This window comes from Camellia sinensis, chromosome 10, assembly GCF_055761805.1.
Source record: "Camellia sinensis isolate YWXY chromosome 10, ASM5576180v1, whole genome shotgun sequence".
NCBI classification, from domain to species: domain Eukaryota; kingdom Viridiplantae; phylum Streptophyta; class Magnoliopsida; order Ericales; family Theaceae; genus Camellia; species Camellia sinensis.
In genome coordinates, this window is record NC_138970.1 from 153843502 (window position 1) to 153862354 (window position 18853).

At 38.2% G+C, this 18853-nt stretch overlaps 1 protein-coding gene across 1 annotated transcript; it reads left to right on the forward strand.

The window, feature by feature from the left end:
* The first annotated feature begins 74 nt into the window (after positions 1 to 74).
* Positions 75 to 5100, forward strand: LOC114286025 (aluminum-activated malate transporter 4). The gene is made up of 6 exons (XM_028229114.2): positions 75 to 652; positions 1888 to 2025; positions 2584 to 2853; positions 2948 to 3084; positions 3175 to 3321; positions 4029 to 5100. The coding sequence occupies exons 1-6, from the start codon at positions 283 to 285 to the stop codon at positions 4725 to 4727; spliced, it is 1761 nt and encodes a 586-aa protein (XP_028084915.1). The 5' UTR covers positions 75 to 282; the 3' UTR covers positions 4728 to 5100.
* The last annotated feature ends 13753 nt before the right edge of the window (positions 5101 to 18853 follow it).

Genomic DNA, 18853 nt, shown 5'->3' on the forward strand with positions numbered 1-18853 from the left:
GTTGTTGACTTTTTGGCTAATTTAGTAACTTTTTGACTTTTTAACTAAAAATGATGGTTCCCAAACGAGGCCTTAATATAGTGTATAGATAGAAGAGTGAGAATATAACACTCCCAATTTTCATCCATCATTTAAAATATTTTTTGGGTTTCCAAAACTTCAAATTTTCAATCTAAAACCAAACTACACGATAAAATGAAATGAATCAATCAACATCTTGGATTGGGTTTTTCTGATCATCATCAAATCGTCACTTGCTTTCTGTTTCTTTTGAAGAATCAAATGGCAACAAAAATTGGTTCATTCAGACACAGCTTCGCAGAGAGGAGCAAAGAAAGGCTTCTCTCTCGAAAAGGCTACTCAGAGCTCGGCTACGGAAGCTCTGATGGCGACGAAGAAAAAGTTCGGTTCCAGTGCTTCCATTCGATCATCGAAGGGATTAGAAGTTTCTGGAATGGTTCCAAAGACACTGCAATCAAGGTCTATGAAATGGGTCGATCTGATCCACAGAAAGTTTTCTTTGCAGCCAAGATGGGTCTAGCTCTAGCACTCGTATCTCTGCTCATCTTCTTCAAAGAACCGCTTCAGAGTGCTAGCCAATACTCTGTTTGGGCAATCCTCACTGTGGTTGTGGTTTTTGAATACAGTGTTGGTAGGTACTATTTTAGTATCAATCACACCACCACATCTTTCACTTCCAAATCAATTTTGTTTGTATTGTTGTCAATGCTGGGACTGAATTCATACACCAGATTTGTGGGTGATTTCGAGTAGTTTTGTGTTTGAAACCCGAACGAGCTGTAAGTCAGTGGTAATTTGTGGGTGATTATTGTATGAGATACTTGATTTGTGGGTGGGTATCAGATTAGTCTCGTTTTTGAAACCCAGGTTAAATTGATACACATGATTTGTGGGTGGGTGATTACTCTGAGATTTTGTATGACATTAGGCCTTTGACATGAATTAGTTTAATAATTTTTTACTTTTTTCGAAAAGATTTGTGGGTGGGTGATTACTCTATGAGATTTTGTATGACATTAGGCCTTTGAAATATATTATTTTAATAATTTTTTATTTTTTACGAAAAAAATGTGTTAGGCCTTTGAAATATATTATTTTAATAATTTTTTATTTTTTACCAAAAAAATGTGTAGAAAAATAAAAATTTAATGATTAGTCTCACCCTTCAAACCCAAACCTGGGCTAAATTGATACACATGGTTTGCGGATGATTATTTGAGATTAGTCTCGCCGTTGAAACGCGAGCTGCGAGTAGAGACAATGGCCACCCACAGCACAGGTAGCTTGGTGGTTGAGCTCGGTCAAAGCCTGGGCTAAATCGATACACATGATTAATGGGTGTTTAAGGGTTGGTTTGGGAAGTGTGTTGGCTTTTTGAATTTTTGGCTATTTTAGTCTGGGCTAAAAAGCTTAGTTTGGGAATGATTTTTTGATTTTTTGGCTTTTTTGATTTTTTTTGTGAGAGAAGAGTGTAATAATTATGGAATAGATGTGATGTTTTGTTTTTGTGGCTAAAATAGCCTATTTTGTCTTTTGTGACTAAAATAGCCAAAAAAGTCCCATATTCTTTTTCCCAAACTGTGCTAAGTGTTTTTTATTAGACTAGTCTTGCCTCTGAAACCCGTGCTGCGAGTAGGGGCCATGGCCACCCACCGCACGGTTTGGTCAATAGTTGAGCACAGTCAAAGCCCCGTGCTAAATTGATACACTTGATTTGTGAGTGATTATGTGTATCTAATGAGAATAATCTCACATTTGAAATCCCGAGTTGCGAGTAGGGGCGATGGACACATACCATTAAACAAACGCTGTCTAATTCAGTTCTGATCAGATTAGTAGTTTCAATTGTGTATTTCACTATTGCAGGTGCTACCCTTAACAAGGGATTTAATAGGGCATTGGGAACATTATCTGCTGGAGGGCTTGCTATGGGGCTTGCAGAGCTCTTTCTAATGGCTGGGAAGATGACAGAAGTTTATATTGTCATTAGTATTTTTATCGCAGGTTAGAGTTTCATGATTTTATTGGTTCATATCGTATTGACTGATTTGTATTGGAATTTTGAGCCTCTGAGTCGGATATTTTGTGCCCGTATCAGCTCAGCTGATACACGCTGTTTTTGTATCTGTATCACCCGATATGTATTGATATATTTTTTAATCAATCTTTTGTCAATACTATTTACAAAAAAACAAAATGTCAATACTATTTGAAGGTCTCTTTTATTACTTTTAATAGTAATTCATTTTATTAATAGGGAAAAATAAAAGATAAGATATTTTGTACTCTATTTATCTAAGTAAAACATGATTTTAAATGTCACGATATTGATTAAAATGTTGCAATTAAGTTTAAGAGTCAAAATATGTCTATCATTGAGTTTTATGGCATTTGTTGATGATTTTAAAAGAAAAATCACAATTCCTATTAGTAACTGTTACCACGATTTTGAACCTTGATACATATCTTGCCCCATATAGCTCCCAATTTTATTTTATTTTTTTAGATTGGCATGATAAATGTTTTTTTTTTTTTTTTGATGTCTGTTTGTTTTGGTTTTAGGATTTTGTGCTAGTTATGCCAAATTGTACCCGCCAATGAAGCCATACGAGTATGGGTTTCGTGTATTCTTGTTGACGTATTGTATTGTAATGGTGTCTGCGAGTTCATCCTCAGAGCCATTCACGACGGCTTTCTATCGGTTATTGCTTATTGCTGTTGGTGCGGCCGTTGCTTTGATCATCAACACATGTTTTTTCCCAATTTGGGCAGGTGAAGACCTACACAAATCTGTGGTGAAAAATTTTAAAGGTGTTGCCAGTTCTTTGGAAGGTTAGACTAAGCTTGACTATACTAAGAGATTTAAAATGTATGTAAATTGTCTTTTTTTCATGATTCTCTAATATGATATGGAGGTTTTGTCTAGGTTGTGTGAATGGGTACCTTCAATGTGTTGAATATGTGAGGGTCCCTTCAAAGATCCTCACATACCAGGCTTCTGATGACCCGGTGTACAATGGCTACAGATCGGCCGTGCAATCTTCAACCAAAGAGGAATCCCTTGTATGCTCCATCATGTTGTACTATTTGTCCACTTCAATGTGTTCGTAAAGACCGGAGCAGTTTGTTTTATGCCATTTCTTGTTTATGCAGCTAGAGTTTGCGATATGGGAACCACCTCATGGCCCCTATAGAACATTTAGTTATCCTTGGAGAAACTATGTCAAAGTAGGCGGTGCATTGAGGCATTGTGCTTTCATGGTAATGGCAATGCATGGTTGTATGCTATCTGAAATACAGGTAAATATATACACATTCTATTCTCATATATTACCATGTCATGTTGAAGCTCGCTACACTTGAGATGTTTATATTTCTTGAGATCTTAGATGTTAATGCTCTATTTGTTTTGTTGGAATGAGATGGAATGGAATGGCGATTTCTTAGACTTTCTTATGGAATGATCATTATCTTAATATGGTAAAAGATAATTCTATTTATAATGCATTTGTCATTATTTCTTCAGTCTAACTAAACATGGGAATGAATATTTTAATGGAATGATAATTCCATTCCTCTTTATTCCAGTGAACCAAACACTACCTAATAGTTTGCAATTATATAGTTTTGTAGCTTTCCCTTTCTTGTTTGGTTGACACGAAACTTTTGAAGAAAAGTATTTGTCAAATGTCCATCAATTAGTGATGGATATATCAGGATACAATTGCTTGGATAAGTTAATTTTAGTTGCTACAAAAAATTTAGGGGTTTTAATTCTAGTTTTTTTACTTTGGCTCCTTCTGGTGGAAGTAAGCAATAAATCCTTTCTTTTGTGTGAAAGGGGTCCTACCACACTAATAGGAAAATAAAAGGAAAGGGGAAAGTGAAATGAAATAGAAGGTTTTTTTTTTTTTCCCAGACAGCCAATTTAAAAAATTACGATGATTTATGAAGATAATCACATGCTTCCTTTTTCTTTTTTTTTGTTGTGCAATTTGCATTTGTAGGCACCGCCAGAAAAGAGACGGGTTTTTGATAGTGAGCTTCAAAGGGTAGGTACCGAAGGAGCTAAAGTATTACGAGAACTTGGAAACAAGGTAGAAAAGATGGAGAAACTAAGCCCCGTAGACTTGCTTCAAGAAGTGCACGATGCAGCTGAAGAGTTGCAAATGAAGATAGACCAAAAATCCTATCTTCTAGTCAATTCAGAGAGCTGGGAATCTGGAGAACTTCCCAAAGAATATGAAGAAGCTCAGAATTCTTTTGATGTGAACACTAATGAAGACAGGGTCTTGGTGATCAAGTCCCTCAGCGAAACAGGACTATATGTCAGATCAGTCCCCTTGTTGAGAACGTGGGAGACTCCTAGCCCAAACATGGGAATCAATTCTTCCCTTTCAGAATTGGCTTCCTCAGAAAATTTGTTTAGGAGAGAGACAGCGTGGCCATCGCAAATCTCACTTACTACCGATGTGGTGTTTAATGAGAAAGAAGTGAAAACATACGAAAGTGCGAGCTCATTGTCATTGGCAACATTTGCTTCACTTTTGATTGAGTTTGTTGCGAGGCTTCAAAATCTTGTGGATTCATTCAACGAGCTTAGCGTGACGGCAAATTTTAAGGAACCAGTGGATATTGCACCGGGAGAGAAAGAGCTGCTTGGATTTTGGACCAGACTTGTTAAGTGTTTTTGGTTCAATGATTGACACATTGGTTATATATTCAATAATTCAAGAGATAAGTTTGATCCAATGATTGTGTTCATCTAACATTTTCTTACATTACTTAAAATACTGAAATGCAATGGCAACTGAGGACTGTGTGAGGCACTATGGAGTGTGATAGTAGTGTACACCGAGCCATGTTTGTTGCGAAACTTTGATAAATTTCTCACATTTACAACTTGTAACCCTAGCTATATATATGTATTTTAGCAATGGGGCAACTCTGTTGTGTCTTGTAATTCGTTCTTTTACATAGTGAAATAGCCGCAACTACTGTGGATGTAACCCATTTATCAGTAAACCACATAAATATTGTATTGTGTGCTTGATATCTAATTTATTTATTTATTATTTATTTTGTGACTTTGTATTGAGTAGATCTCATGCTAGGGTTCTGAAATTCTTTGAGAGACTGAAGGAGTGCATCCACTGAAGAGGGTATCAGTATTCTCTCTTCAAATTGTTTGATATGATTTGTTTGGAAGGAAACAAATTAAGGTGGGTGGGAACTGCAAAGCCCAAATTTCTGAGGCTTCTGTAATCCATAAAATGTATAGATGATCAAAATAAAACTTTAATACTAAATGGAGGTGTCTGCTGCAACTTGGGTAACAAATCTTCATTTTTAAATATTTGAATATAGAATTTGTGGATAAAAAAGAAACGGGAAAAGAAAAATCAATGAAATAAAAACTAATATATATATATATATATATTTCTTTCTCTCCATAAATTTATGATCTAAATACATGGTAACCAACTAAAATAAAATAAAATCTATGGAACCTCGGTGTTGGGCAAAATTAGCTCTTCTTGTGGAAAAGCTTACTTGAGGAAATGGATTCCAGTTGATCTATACTATCCTCAATGTAAGGATGAGTTTAATTACGCTTATCATCTTTGTAATTTTATTAAAATTTTTACTTTAGTCCCTTTTTTTTAATTGTACCAATCAACTCTTTACACGTTAAGTTAAATTGCAATCACACCTTTTCATCCATCTATTATTAACAAAGTGGAAAAATTTGTCATTTGAAATATATGTGGCATTTTTATTGTCTCATTAATACCATTATTATGATGTCCAAATCCTTTAAAGCTTAGGTCTCGTTTGGAAACAGGCTAATTTAGTAACTTTTTGGCTATTTGGCTAAAATATGAGCTAAAAAAAACTAGTGTGTTTGGGATGACTTTTTGACTTTTTACGAAAAGATGTGAAAAAAGTAGAGAGAAAAGAGAATCTTTGACTTTTTAGTATGGATTGTTGGCTTTTTGGCTAATTTAGTAACTTTTTGGCTTTTTGACTAAAAGGGAGGGTTCCCAAACGAGGCCAGTACATTAATTGATAATTTTTGTCCCTTTGTGTTGTCTCCGTTATTGTTGAACCTTTTGAGTCTTGTGTTATTATTTATTTCTTCTTGTGGTTGTTTTGGTAGGTACATCTTAGTGTGTTTCGAGATGTCATTTGTGCGTTTGGGTGTAAGAGAGAAACTGGGAAGGTTGGTTAGTGTTTTGTAATTTCTTTGTTTTACCTTCAGGTTGAGACCGCTTGAGTGGTCTTTTAGTCGTTCAAGCAGTGAAATCGACCTTCTAGTATCTCGCTTTGCAGTCTGAACTTTTAGGAGCATACTTTCTTCGCTCGAGCAAATCTTTCATTGCTCGAGCAATCTTTTACAGAAGGGAGTGGAGATTTTGGAAGTGGGTATTTTTCGCTCAATTGATCACTCAAGCAGTCTCTCAAATTTGAATTGTTCGCTCAAGTGCAAGTTTGGTCGCTCAAGCTTGTCCACAGTGTGCTCTGAAAATTGTGTCAAATCATTTCAAAAGTTGAGCCATTGTAGACACCTCATTTTTGACCGTCCTCAAGACTTAGACGTCACCGCTTGAGCACTCGGTGATCATCCGTGTTTGTGCTCGTCCTGAGTTCCTGGAGGTCTCGGCCACGCGCGCCGTACCTCAGGATCTCTCGACTCGACTATTTTGTGTCTGGTTTTGCACCAAACACTTGTGTTTTGCCTGTGAAGGACAGGGGATGGCTTGTTTGCCATCCCCACACATCACCGGCCATGGCTTGAGGCCACCGGCCATTGGTTTGTTGCCACCGGCCAAATGTTTGGCCGACCGGCACTTTTTGTGGCCGGCCGACCATCTATTTTGGTCAAATTGCATTTTTTGCCGGCCGACCACTGTTCATCTGCTTTTGCAGATATTTTTGTGCCAGCTGTGATAGCTAGCACCCACCTTTGCTCCCCTCCATACACGTGTATGGAGGGATTTCAACCTTGTTAGCTTGCCTTGGAAGCTTTACAAGGTTGAATCTTCTATAAGAGGAAGCTTTTTCTCCCTCTTTGAGGAGAAATAAGATTTTTTCCAGAGCTTTGAGTTCTAGGGTTAGGGTTTGCATATCCTCCATCTCTATATCTCTCTCGCTCTTGTGTGTTAGTGTGTGTTTTGTCTTACTTTTGCACAAAAACACCTAGTCTTACACTTTTTCTTGGTTGCTAAGGGGCCAGAGGTCTGTTCTTGGTGTTCTTGGGTGGTTTTGAGCTCAAAGAAGCAGCTAGTCCACCATTTGTGAAGAGGGTCTTCAAGGGTAATATTCTTGCTTTTTTACCCCATTTTTGCATAGTTTTTTTAACTACCTTGCAACTGTTTTTAGACTTGGTGTATAACATATAAAAGTCTTGTTTTTGTCTACTCTAAATAGTTGTTTAAGAGTGTTTTGAGCTTTGAGATTGTTTGACCCCTCTTAAGCCTTGTTAGGCTTCATTTTTGTGTATTTTTGGTGAGCTCCGGGACCATCGTATTTGGGCCTCCTCACCACTGAAATCTTAAGGGATTTCAGTGGTGAGGATGGTGCCTTGAGGTCCTAAGAAGGAGAGGGCTACCCCCTCTCCTTGTTGTCCTTGAAAAGGACCATTTTTGCCTCATGTGTAAGCATGTAATTTAGGTTCATGTTGGCCATGTCCTAACTGATTTTTGTGCTTATTATGTCATAATATAGCTCTGTTTTTACTTGGTTTAGACACATCTTGCATGCCTTGCATACATGTCTTGTAATGCCATGTTTAGGCCTTAACATGCTTTAGGTGTTGACCCTTGTTCTAGCATAATTTTGGCCAAGCTTTGTGAAACTTTTGTGTATGTTTCAATGTGCTTTAGCTCTGTTTTCAGTCATTTTGGTCATGCTTAACATATTTTGTATAGTTTCTTTGCATTCTAGCTTATAGGCTTTGAATATGTGAGTATGTGGCATGCTTTACTTGCCTTGTTCTAGTGGTTTGGCACCACTTCGAGCATCATTTCAGTCCTCATAGCATGCTTGTATGCTCGCATTTGATGCCCCTTTAATGCTTTATAAGGTTGTTATCTTATGCCCCTTACTTAGGCCCTTGTGTACACTTGCATATTTAGGCCACTTAGATGCCATCTAGGTGCACCCTTAGCATTGCTTAGGTCTGCCTTGGACCTGTTTTAATCCCTCTTAACCTTGTGAAGCTTGGTTGACTTAGCCATGGTTTAAGCCTCATTGGCTTGCCTTAAGTGCTTGGATCATTATTGCATGCTTTGCTTGTTTTGATTATTTGGTTTGGCACCTCTCTTTCATGATTTTCAGAGCTTACATTGCATGCTAATTGTCCATGGTCATCTCTTTTAAGTGTGCTTAAAAGTTGCCTTTTGATGCTTAGGAAGTGGATCATGTATGCATGCATGCTTGTATGTGCATTTGGCCCCATTTCCATAGTTTATGGCCACTGTTTTAGGCTTGTTTGAGGGCTGCCTAAATTAGTTTAAGTCCATCCTTCATGTGTTATAGCATGCTTGCCTCGTGCATTGTTGCATACTTGGCCTATTACATGTTGTTGCTTGCTTGAAATCATGATGTATTTGGCATGTATTTTATTGGTCAAGTTGCTTTGCATTGTTCCTATGCTTAGTCCACTTTACATGTTGTTGCATGTTTGCCACTAGCATAGTTGTCACATGCCTTGCATGCTCATTTTGCATACTTAGCCTCCACGTCTAGGTTGCATTCCATTTGTATGCATGCTTCACCTCTTGGGTTGAGTATGATAGAGGTCGAGCCCCTTTGTTTGATTATGTGCATTGCATTCCATATCAAAATGCATACTTGGTTTCTTGGGCCATCACGCATCGAAATGCGCGATTGATGGTCCGAGAATCGAAACCCATCCTCCTTTGAGTCATGAATATGATAAGGAGTGTGGTTGGTGCATACATTGCTTGAAATGCATTGCCATGCTATGTTTTGTCCTCTGCTGCTGTCAAAAACAGATTCTGCAGGAAGCTTTGGCCGGCCGGCCATCTCCAGTACCGACCGGCCATCCATCAATGGCCGATAGCTTGAACAAGTGGCCGGTGATCATTCCCTTTGGCTAGTGACCAATTCCATTAGCCGGTGGTGTTCCACAGCACTCAAAGAAGCAACCCTGGGACTTGTACAGTTTTCAGAGGAGGATAACAGTCAAAGCAGAGGCAACTTGTGCATGGCAATGGCTTTCCGAGCGGAGCCGAACACGCATTGCATTGGGCCCTCTTCCCGAAGCTGTTTATTGTTTTATTAGATTAATTAATTTGATAACTAGTTTAATTGGTCTGTAATATTTAATTAGCTTGTAGGTTAGCTAATTGTATTATTCTTTCGGCCCCTCCGAGCGAGGGCAAATTTGTAATAAGTGTGGGTGCGTATGTGTATGTCTTCTAACCCCCACTTCTTTCTCCCTTTTACTTACCTGCTTTTGATAGTTAGTATTAGGGCATATTTAAATTAGCATACCTTATGCTATGCATGCGTGCATCCATACATTTGTCTTGCATGCACCGGGCTCGGCGCATCATACTAACTGCATTGTATTTCAATTCCAAGTTGAATACGTGTTAGCTGTTGCATTTCACATGCCATCCATAGATTAGCCGAGCCTATTGTAGTTGCATCTTGTATGTGTTACATTAGCCATCTTAACATGAGCTAGGATCATGCATTGATTACTAACTAGCTTTTGTTTTACCTCGGAGTACTAGGTAAGTTTTTATGCTTTAGCATCTTGCATGAGTGTGAGTGTTTGCCATGACAACATGCTTACCATGAGGCTATGTGCTTACGTGTTATAACTGCCTGAATGCCTGTGGGTGAAGGTTGGGTTACTTAAATTGGAACAATGCATTGGATGCGAATTTTAAGCCCACTTGAGAGTGACAAAACCATATTTTCTAAAGCCCACTTGAGGGTGGCAAAACCTGCATTTTAGCCTACTTGCGAGTAGCAAACCATTTTCAAAACAAACATGCAATGTTTTGTTCCAATTTAGGCGATTTGGTCTATACTTGTTTGCTGTGCGCATAACATAGTAATTCTAGGCTAATAATCGGAATAGGAACACATAATGCTTTCAAAACAAGATATCACGGTTAGTAGAGGCCGATCTTTGATCGGGCGAGAGGGGGTGCTCATAGCTGACCTTCCCCAATCGTACTCAAGTTCCCGAGCCGAGGCAACTTTGGTGATGACGGACACGTGTCCTTTAGCACTGAGTCAGGGTTTCCTAAATTTTCCAAAATAAAATATTTAGGTGGCGACTCTGTATCTGACAAAGCAGTCCATGTTTGGCACTTCTTTTCTAAAAATCTGTTTTTCTCAAAATGATTTGCCGGATTTGGACTCTTTGGTTCAGATTAAGAACCGTGACAATTTGAGAGTCCTGAACTGTGGTGAACCCAATATGAACAAAACGGGACTCATCCTCCCGGGGCGTTCGGGGACGTCTACAGCCATACACACTTTTCTATCACTTTTAACTTAACACTCTCTCTCTACATTAACTCTCACTCTTTTTACAATTTTTGCATCATATTTTAATATAAATTAATTAAAAATAATTAAAATTCATAAATAAAGTCAAAAAAAATGTTCCAATTATTTGTTATTTTGATAAATTCATCAATATTACTATTAATACAGAATGATCATTTCACAATGGAAAACATATATCTAAAGTCACAAAAAAATTTCATTATCAAAATGAGGGATAAATTAAAAAATAAAAATAAAAATTCACTGATTGATAATTTATTAGCAATAAATTTATCACCAACTAATTTATAAAAAAAAAAAAATTACAAATGACAAACTTGATTCATTTACTGTTACTCACAAACACCTACCCTCTCCCACACATAGAAAACAAGAGAGGTTGATAAATTTATTACCGAAAAATAAATTTGAATTTGAATCTAAATATGATTAGCAATAGATATAGTTTGAGAGAGAGATATTCAGAAAATTACCATTGTTTAGAGTTATGTAGAGTCGATTTTTATCTCTAGAACAACTAGTTTGTAGATTTAAACGAGATTGTCAAAAAACAGTAGCTAATGAGAACGATGATGGTAGAAAATGGTTCGAGCAACAAAGAAAGCGATTGGGTGGTTGTGTAAATTGGCGGCAATAAAGTGTAGATCAACGATGGTAGAGTATAGACCTACAAAGGTAGTAGTGGATCTATGACGGTGGAAGTGGTTAGTGAATAATGGTAGTGGTGAGTAAATCGGCGATGATGGAGATAGTTGGTGAATGATGGTGATAGTCAAACAATGATGGTGATGGTGATGGTGATAGTGGTGGTAGATGGACGATGACAACGACGACGATGGTGATAGTGGCAAGTGGATAGTGACGATGACAGTAGTGGTGGATAATGGTGGTGTTAAAATTTTGAAAAAATGGTGGAGACAAAAATAAAAGGAGAAAAAAAGAGAAGAGAAGATAGAAGTATTTAATAGATAATAATTTAATGACGGTAATATATATATAAGTATTATAAGATTTATTGGTGTATTCAAAAAAGTATTAAGAGGACTTATAGTTAAAAGTCTACATAGAGCTCGTTTAGAAAGTGACTATTTTAGTTGGTATTTTGTTTTTTTGCTTTTTTTATGAAAAAATATGTAGAAAATTAGAAAGAGTGATATGATTGAGAATGTGATTTGATAAAAGGACTATTGATATCTAATTAATGTAATTTTTTATAAATATATTTTAATTTAGGGAAAATTAGTCTAATGTCACGACCCAAACCCGTCCCTATGGGTTTAGCACCGTAACCGGCCAGTAATCCGTGATTACCGAAGGCCTGCTTAACAGTAATAACAGTAATACAAAGTACAGGGGCTGACGGAAGCCAAAACAGTAAATGAAAGATGTCCAATGAGCTGTGACAGTCTGAATGCAAAAAGACTTTTCATAACATTTTCACATTCGGAACAAAAGAAGTATGTACATACATCATATACAAGCATTCAGGTTAGGGACCAAATTCCTACCATAACAGTACAGTAAAAGTCTATACAGTATTACAAACAGCGACAGAAGGGTGAACTGAGACACCCCAAAAAGCCTAAGCTTGAGCACACTTGGAACCTCGCAGTGAGGCACAGTGGTTGGCTTGACAAAAAAGGAGTCAAACCCAACGCTCCTAGCTCTGATCCAGTGCCTAAACACCTACATATATATATATATATATATATATAAACAGTGAGTTAAAGCCCAGTGAATAACATATGCGTAAAGAGGTTAGGAACGAATGTCCTTTCAGTATTTAAAACAGTCATTTAAACAGTATATCAGTTATTCGATCATAGTAGTCATAAGTGGTACATCCAATAGCAAACAGTACAGCAGGTCTTAACAGACTGAACAGTCAGTTGATGGCCATCATATCAGTAAACAGTAGTGGTTCCAAACATGGGAACCGATAGAGATCTCTGTGACAGTAACAGTAATAGTATAGCAACAGTAAGTTTGTCATGGATGCCACGGATACAGTTCGGAAATAGGACAAGCATTCATTCAGTAAGAAATATCATTTCAGAAAGCAGTACAATTGATCATTCAGAAAATATTCATGATTGAATATATCTTTACAACATTGTTAACTCACAGAGTTCTGGGCTATAGATAGGCTAGTGAGCGTCCTCGGATGCCAACCCTACACAGTTACAGGATGAATACACACTAAGTTGCACGTTTGGGAAACAATAACTTAGTCCCTATCTTGACTCGGTGTGGTTCTATAGCATTATCCTCATTAAGATGCCTTAAACTAGGCCTAGGAATGCCTAGGATGGAATGAGGATGCAAAGATGCATTTTAAAACACTTTTCAAATTTTTGCTGAAACAGGGGTCCCACTAGAGTGTGGCTTTCTCTACTCGAGCGAACATGCAGACAAAAGAGCTACACTCGAGCGTGAATTTCCTCGCTCGAGCGGACTGTAAAAGTACTGGATGCACGAAATTCATGCTTGACGGGCGCTCGACCTCCGCTCGAGCGTGACACACAAGTCCTCGCTCGAGCGTGCATTCCCTCGCTCGAGCGGACTGTAAATACATGCAAAGTACTGGATACACGCATTTCACACTCGAGCGTTACTTTCTCCGCTCGAGCGGACTGCATGAACTCAGAATGTACGCTCAAGCGTGGAGTTCCCCGCTTAAGCGTGGATCCAAAATCTAGAATTTTCAGATTTGTCTCCAAGCATGAAACTCAACATTAAAAGCATCAAATTCGATCCTTTTGGGCTAATTTTCTGGAAAACACTTTAAAACTCATAATATGACATGTTTCAAAGATCAATTTGCAAAATCAAAGCCCAAAGGTAGTTCAATTGAACCCATTTCCAAACAAAACTTCAAGAACATGATGTACATGCAATATGCATGAATTTAATCAACTTCAAAGCTTCTAATACAAGAACAAATGAGTCAATCCTTCCAAAAACATGCTGAATTCATGGACCAAAGCTAGAATATGGACATGCATGTGAGGATTTCCATGAAATCAATCTCAAAACTCAACAATGTATACATGCATGCATGATTTAAGCTTCAATTCAACATTTTGAACCAATTCTAGACTCTAATCACTAAAGACTCATTAACCATGCAAGGTACAACTAGAATTCACAATCAATAAGATGAATATCCTACCTTATGTCCTTAATTTCAAGAATGGAAGCTCAAGTATACAAATTCCCTTCAAATCTTCTAATTTTTCAAGCCAATTTTGAAGAACTCAAGTTGTCACCTATCTCTCTCTCTCCCTTTTTCGGTTGGGTCTAAGGAAATGGAAGAGATGATGAAATGGTATGTCTAAGTGTATGAATTGAGCCTCAAGATGTTAATAAAAGTGGCCTACTAGATGGCATTTTGGTAATTAATGCAACTAATGTAATTCAACACTATTTAATCCAATTTAATCATACCAAATCAAATTTCAACTAAATTTACCATAAAATCACATTAATTCTAATTAACACAAAACACTAATCAGTTCCGGATTCGACCGCCGATAAGGCCTTCAATTTGCAGTTTAAAACATAAAACATGAACAGATCATTAGCAGTCAAACAGATAGACATGCATTCAAACTAACACACTCAATCAATCAGTCAGAATTTTAGTCAATCAGTCACTTAACATGCTTAATCATAGATTAACACTAATTAGTGGTGATGGTTGTCACAGTCTCCCCTCCTTACAAAGAGTTTGGTCCTCCAAACTCAAATTACCTTCTTTTTGGAAGAACACTGGATCCAGAGGGAACAGTTCAGGATATCTCTTGATCATATCGTCTTCCCTTTCCCAAGTAGCATATACGCCACCATGGTTTTGCCAATCAACTTTCACTAACGGAATTTCTTTGTTCCTTAATTTCTTGATCCGTTGGTTTACAATCTGAATAGGTCGTTCTTCATAAGTGTAGTCATCACTTAGCACTACACGGGTAGGCTCAATCACATGGAAGGGATCCCGGAGGTAATCCCTCAACATTGAAAAATGGAACACGTTATGCATATGCTCCATTTCAGGAGGAAACGCTACTTGATACGCCACCGGATTAATCTTTTCAATAATCTCGTACGGTCCGACATATCTCGACGCTAACTTGCCTTTAACCCCAAAACGGGTTTGCCCTTTCATCGGTGTCACTTTAACAAAAACATGATCACCTACTTCGTACTCTCTGTCTCGCCTTCGGACATCCACATAACTTTTCTGTTGGCTTTGTGCGGTTTTCAATCTTTGCTGAATCAGTTTCACCTTTTCTGTGGTTTCCTGTACAATTTCGAGCCCAAGCAAAGGCCCATCTCCAACTTCTACCCAGCAAATCGGAGATCGACATTTCCTGCCATACAAAGCCTCGAAAGGCGCCATACCAATGCTTGAATGAAAACTGTTATTGTAGGCAAGTTCAGCCAATGGTAAGTGGCTTTCCCAATTTCCCTGAAAATCAAGGACATACATTCTCAGTAAATCCTCCAGAGTCTGGATGGTTCTTTCTGACTGGCCATCTGTCTGAGGATGATATGCACTACTCAGTCTCAGTTCAGTACCCAATGCTATCTATAGGCTTTGCCATAATCTCGATGTAAACTTCGAGTCCCTATCAGAAACAATGGACACAGGCACTCCATACAATCTAATAATCTTATCGATATAGAGTATAGCCAATTTGTCTGCATTATAAATTGTTTTGATAGGTAAGAAGTGAGCAGATTTAGTCAGTCTATCAACAATAACCCAAATTGAGTCCATACCTTTATTGGAACGAGGTAAACCAACAATGGAATCCATAATGATATGTTCCCATTTCCATTCCGGTATTGGTAAGGGTTGCAGTAAGCCTGCGGGTCGTTGATGTTTGACTTTAACTTCTTTAACTTGTTGGCAATGAAGACATTTTGACACAAAGTCAGCAATCTCTTTCTTCATTCCCGGCCATTATAAATTCAGTTTCAAGTCTTGGTACATTTTCGTATTTCCGGGATGGAGAGACAATTTTGAATTGTGGCCTTCTTGCAGAATTCTTCTTTTCAGTTCAGAATCACTTGGTACACATAACCTTCCCTGAAATTTCAGTACATTGTTTTCAAATTTGAAACCCGGCCTCGGTCTAGATTCCCGTTCCTCGATGACATTTTTCAAAAATTCATCATGTTGCTGTTTCTCTTTAATCTCTTTGATAAGTGCCGGTTGAGCAGAAATAGCAGCTAAGGTTCCACCTTGTTCTCGCAAAACGATCTTAACTTCAAGTCTTTCATGGTCACAAAGCAACTCTTTTTGTCCGGTGAGTAAACAGGCTAAGTTTCCGATCGATTTCCGACTCAATGCATCGGCAACGGTTTTAGCTTTTCTCGGATGGTACAAAATTTGCAAATCATAATCCTTTATCAGTTCTAACCATCTCCGCTGCCTCATGTTTAGTTCTTTCTATGTTAAGAAGTACTTCAAACTCTTGTGGTCTGTATACACCTCACACGTTGCCCCATAAAGGTAGTAACGCAAGATTTTCAATACAAACACTACTGCAGCAAGTTCCAAATCATAGGTCGAGTAGTTCTTTTCATGCTGTCGCAGTTGTCGGGAAGTATACGCAATAACTTTACCATTCTGCATTAAAACACATCCCAAACCCTTATAAGAAGCATCACTAAATATGGTAAAACCATCCGTACCTGAGGGTAGAGTAAGAATCGGTGCAGTCACAAGTCGAGTCTTTAACTCTTGAAAGGCTGATTCTCTCTGATCGGTCCAGTCAAATGATATCCCCCTTTGAGTCAATTGAGTCAGTGGTAGGGCAATTTTGGAGAAGTCTTTGACAAACCTTCTGTAATACCCGGCTAAGCCTAAGAAACTTCGAACTTCTGTAACATTAGACGGTTTGGGCCAATTCACTACTGCATCAATTTTTTGCGGATCAACTGTAATACCATTTTTACTGATCACATGCTCCAAAAACATTACATTATCAAGCCAAAATTCACATTTTGTCAGTTTAGCATACAGTTTTTATTCTCTTAGGGTTTGTAGGGCAGTTCTCAAATGATGTTCGTGTTCTTTTGTGCTTTTGGAATAAATTAAAATGTCATCTATGAAAACAACTACAAATTCATCAAGGTATGGTTTAAAAATTCTGTTCATAAGGTCCATTAATGCAGTAAGTGCATTGGTAACTCCGAAAGGCATAACTAAGAATTCATAATGCCCGTACCTTGTTCGAAATGCAGTCTTTTCAATGTCCCCTGTCTTGACTTTCAACTGGTGGTATCCAAATCTAAGGTCAATTTTGGAGAACACTTGGGCACCCTGTAACTGGTCAAATAAATCATCAATACGAGGCAATGGATATTTATTTTTCACTGTTACTTTGTTCAGTTCACGGTAGTCAATGCAGAGTCTCAATGAGCCGTCTTTCTTTTTCACAAATAAGACCGGCGCGCCCCACGGTGAAATACTAGGCCTAATGAACTTCTTATCTAATAGTTCTTGTAGCTGAACTTTCAACTCTTTCAATTCAGTCGGTGCCATTCTGTAAGGAGCTTTAGATACTGGCTGTGTACCCGGAATCACATCAATGGTGAATTCAATCTCCCTATCAATCAAATCCTCTGGAAAATCATTTGAAAAAACATCTGGGAATTCTCTGACTATAGGAATACTGTTCACATCAGTTTTAGCTTCAGTAGGTACAGTCAATACACAACACAGATACCCTTTACACCCATTTTTAATTAGTTTAAAAGCTTTCATGGATGAAATCAGATATGGGGGAGGTACTACTCCAACTCCGTTAAACACAAATTCAGGCAATCCAGGTGGATGGAAAACAACTTGTTTTGTTACACAGTCTATGGTAGCATGATATTTCGTTAACCAGTCCATTCCCAATATCACATCAAAGTGATCAATATTCAGAGGCAGTAAATCAACATACAAATGAACATCCCCAACAATAATTTCACATGCAGGGTACATATAAGCACAAGTCATAGATCCTCCAACAGGTGAAGATACAGCTAACAGATAGTTTATAGGTTCCAGCGGTCTATTTAATTTTTGCGAAAAAGCATGCGATACATATGAATGTGTAGACCCCGAATCAATCAGAACATAAGCATTTTGAGTACAGATTGAGAGTATACCTGACACAACGGTCTCGGTATTCTACACATCTCCCGGTACGAGTGCAAACACTCGACCTTGCCTCATAGGCTCTTTTCCAGTAGCTTTGGGGTTGGGTTTCGGTGGAGCAGTTGATGCTGCTGCGCTTGGTACAGCATTATTATTGCCCTGAGGAGCAGAAGGGCAATCTTTCACCATGTGGCCCACCTTGCCACACCTGTAATAAGCACCTGAAATTTTATAACAAACCCCTTTATGTTTCTTACCACATTCAAAACAGGGCGGTATGGAACCACTTCCTTGACTGGAACTGGTTGTTGACCCTGTATTTTGTTTTTTATTCAATGAATTGTTCCGGCCTTTCTTAAACTTAAAGCCTCGTCTTACCGCGCCATTCAGTTCCCGGTGTTTCAGTCTGTTTCAATGCTTCGATATTTGACTCGGCCATTATTGCTCGGTTAAGAACATCCACATATTTCAGTATCTTCAGAACATTTATTCTGTCAAGTATTTCAACATTAAGGCCGCCTTCAAACTTCCTGACCTTTTTGTAATCAGTATCAACCATGTGTGGTGCATATCTGGCGAGTTCAGTGAATTTAGATTCATACTCTGCTACCGACATGGGGCCTTGTTTCAGTTGTTCAAACTCAGTCACTTTGCGGTCCCTGACACACTGAGGGAAGTATTTCTCAAAGAAGGCTCCCTTAAACTAAGCCCAATTCATGGCAGTATTGGTGTCGCGGACCAGCATCCACCACCTTCTGGCCTCCTCTTGCAAAGTAAAAGTGGCCAATAGGACCTTGTGTGCTTTAGAACACGAAAACACTTCAAATAATTTCTCTGTTTCAAGAACCCAGGCTTCGGCCTTTGATGGTTCAAGGCTTCCTTGGAATGATGGCGGTTTCATTTTACTAAACTTTTGTGTTAGAGCAATTATGTCATCATTCACATTCGGTTCCGGCTGTACCGGAGGAGGTGGGGGCTGTTGGTTCTGTTGTAGCCTTAAGGCCTCAGTCAACAATTCAACTGTTCTTTTCAATCTTGCTATTCTGGCGTCAGATGATTCAGTTTCATCAGTAGTTCTTGCATTCTCCATTTCACTATAGACAATTATGGCAATTATAA

Excerpts from the sequence above, each read along its gene's own strand:
- LOC114286025 (XM_028229114.2), top strand. The coding sequence starts at position 283 with ATGGCAACAAAAATTGGTTCATTCAGACACAGCTTCGCAGAGAGGAGC. Across the intron at positions 653-1,887 it reads GGTTTTTGAATACAGTGTTG|GTGCTACCCTTAACAAGGGA; the intron begins GTAGGTACTATT and ends TCACTATTGCAG. Across the intron at positions 3,322-4,028 it reads GTATGCTATCTGAAATACAG|GCACCGCCAGAAAAGAGACG; the intron begins GTAAATATATAC and ends TTGCATTTGTAG.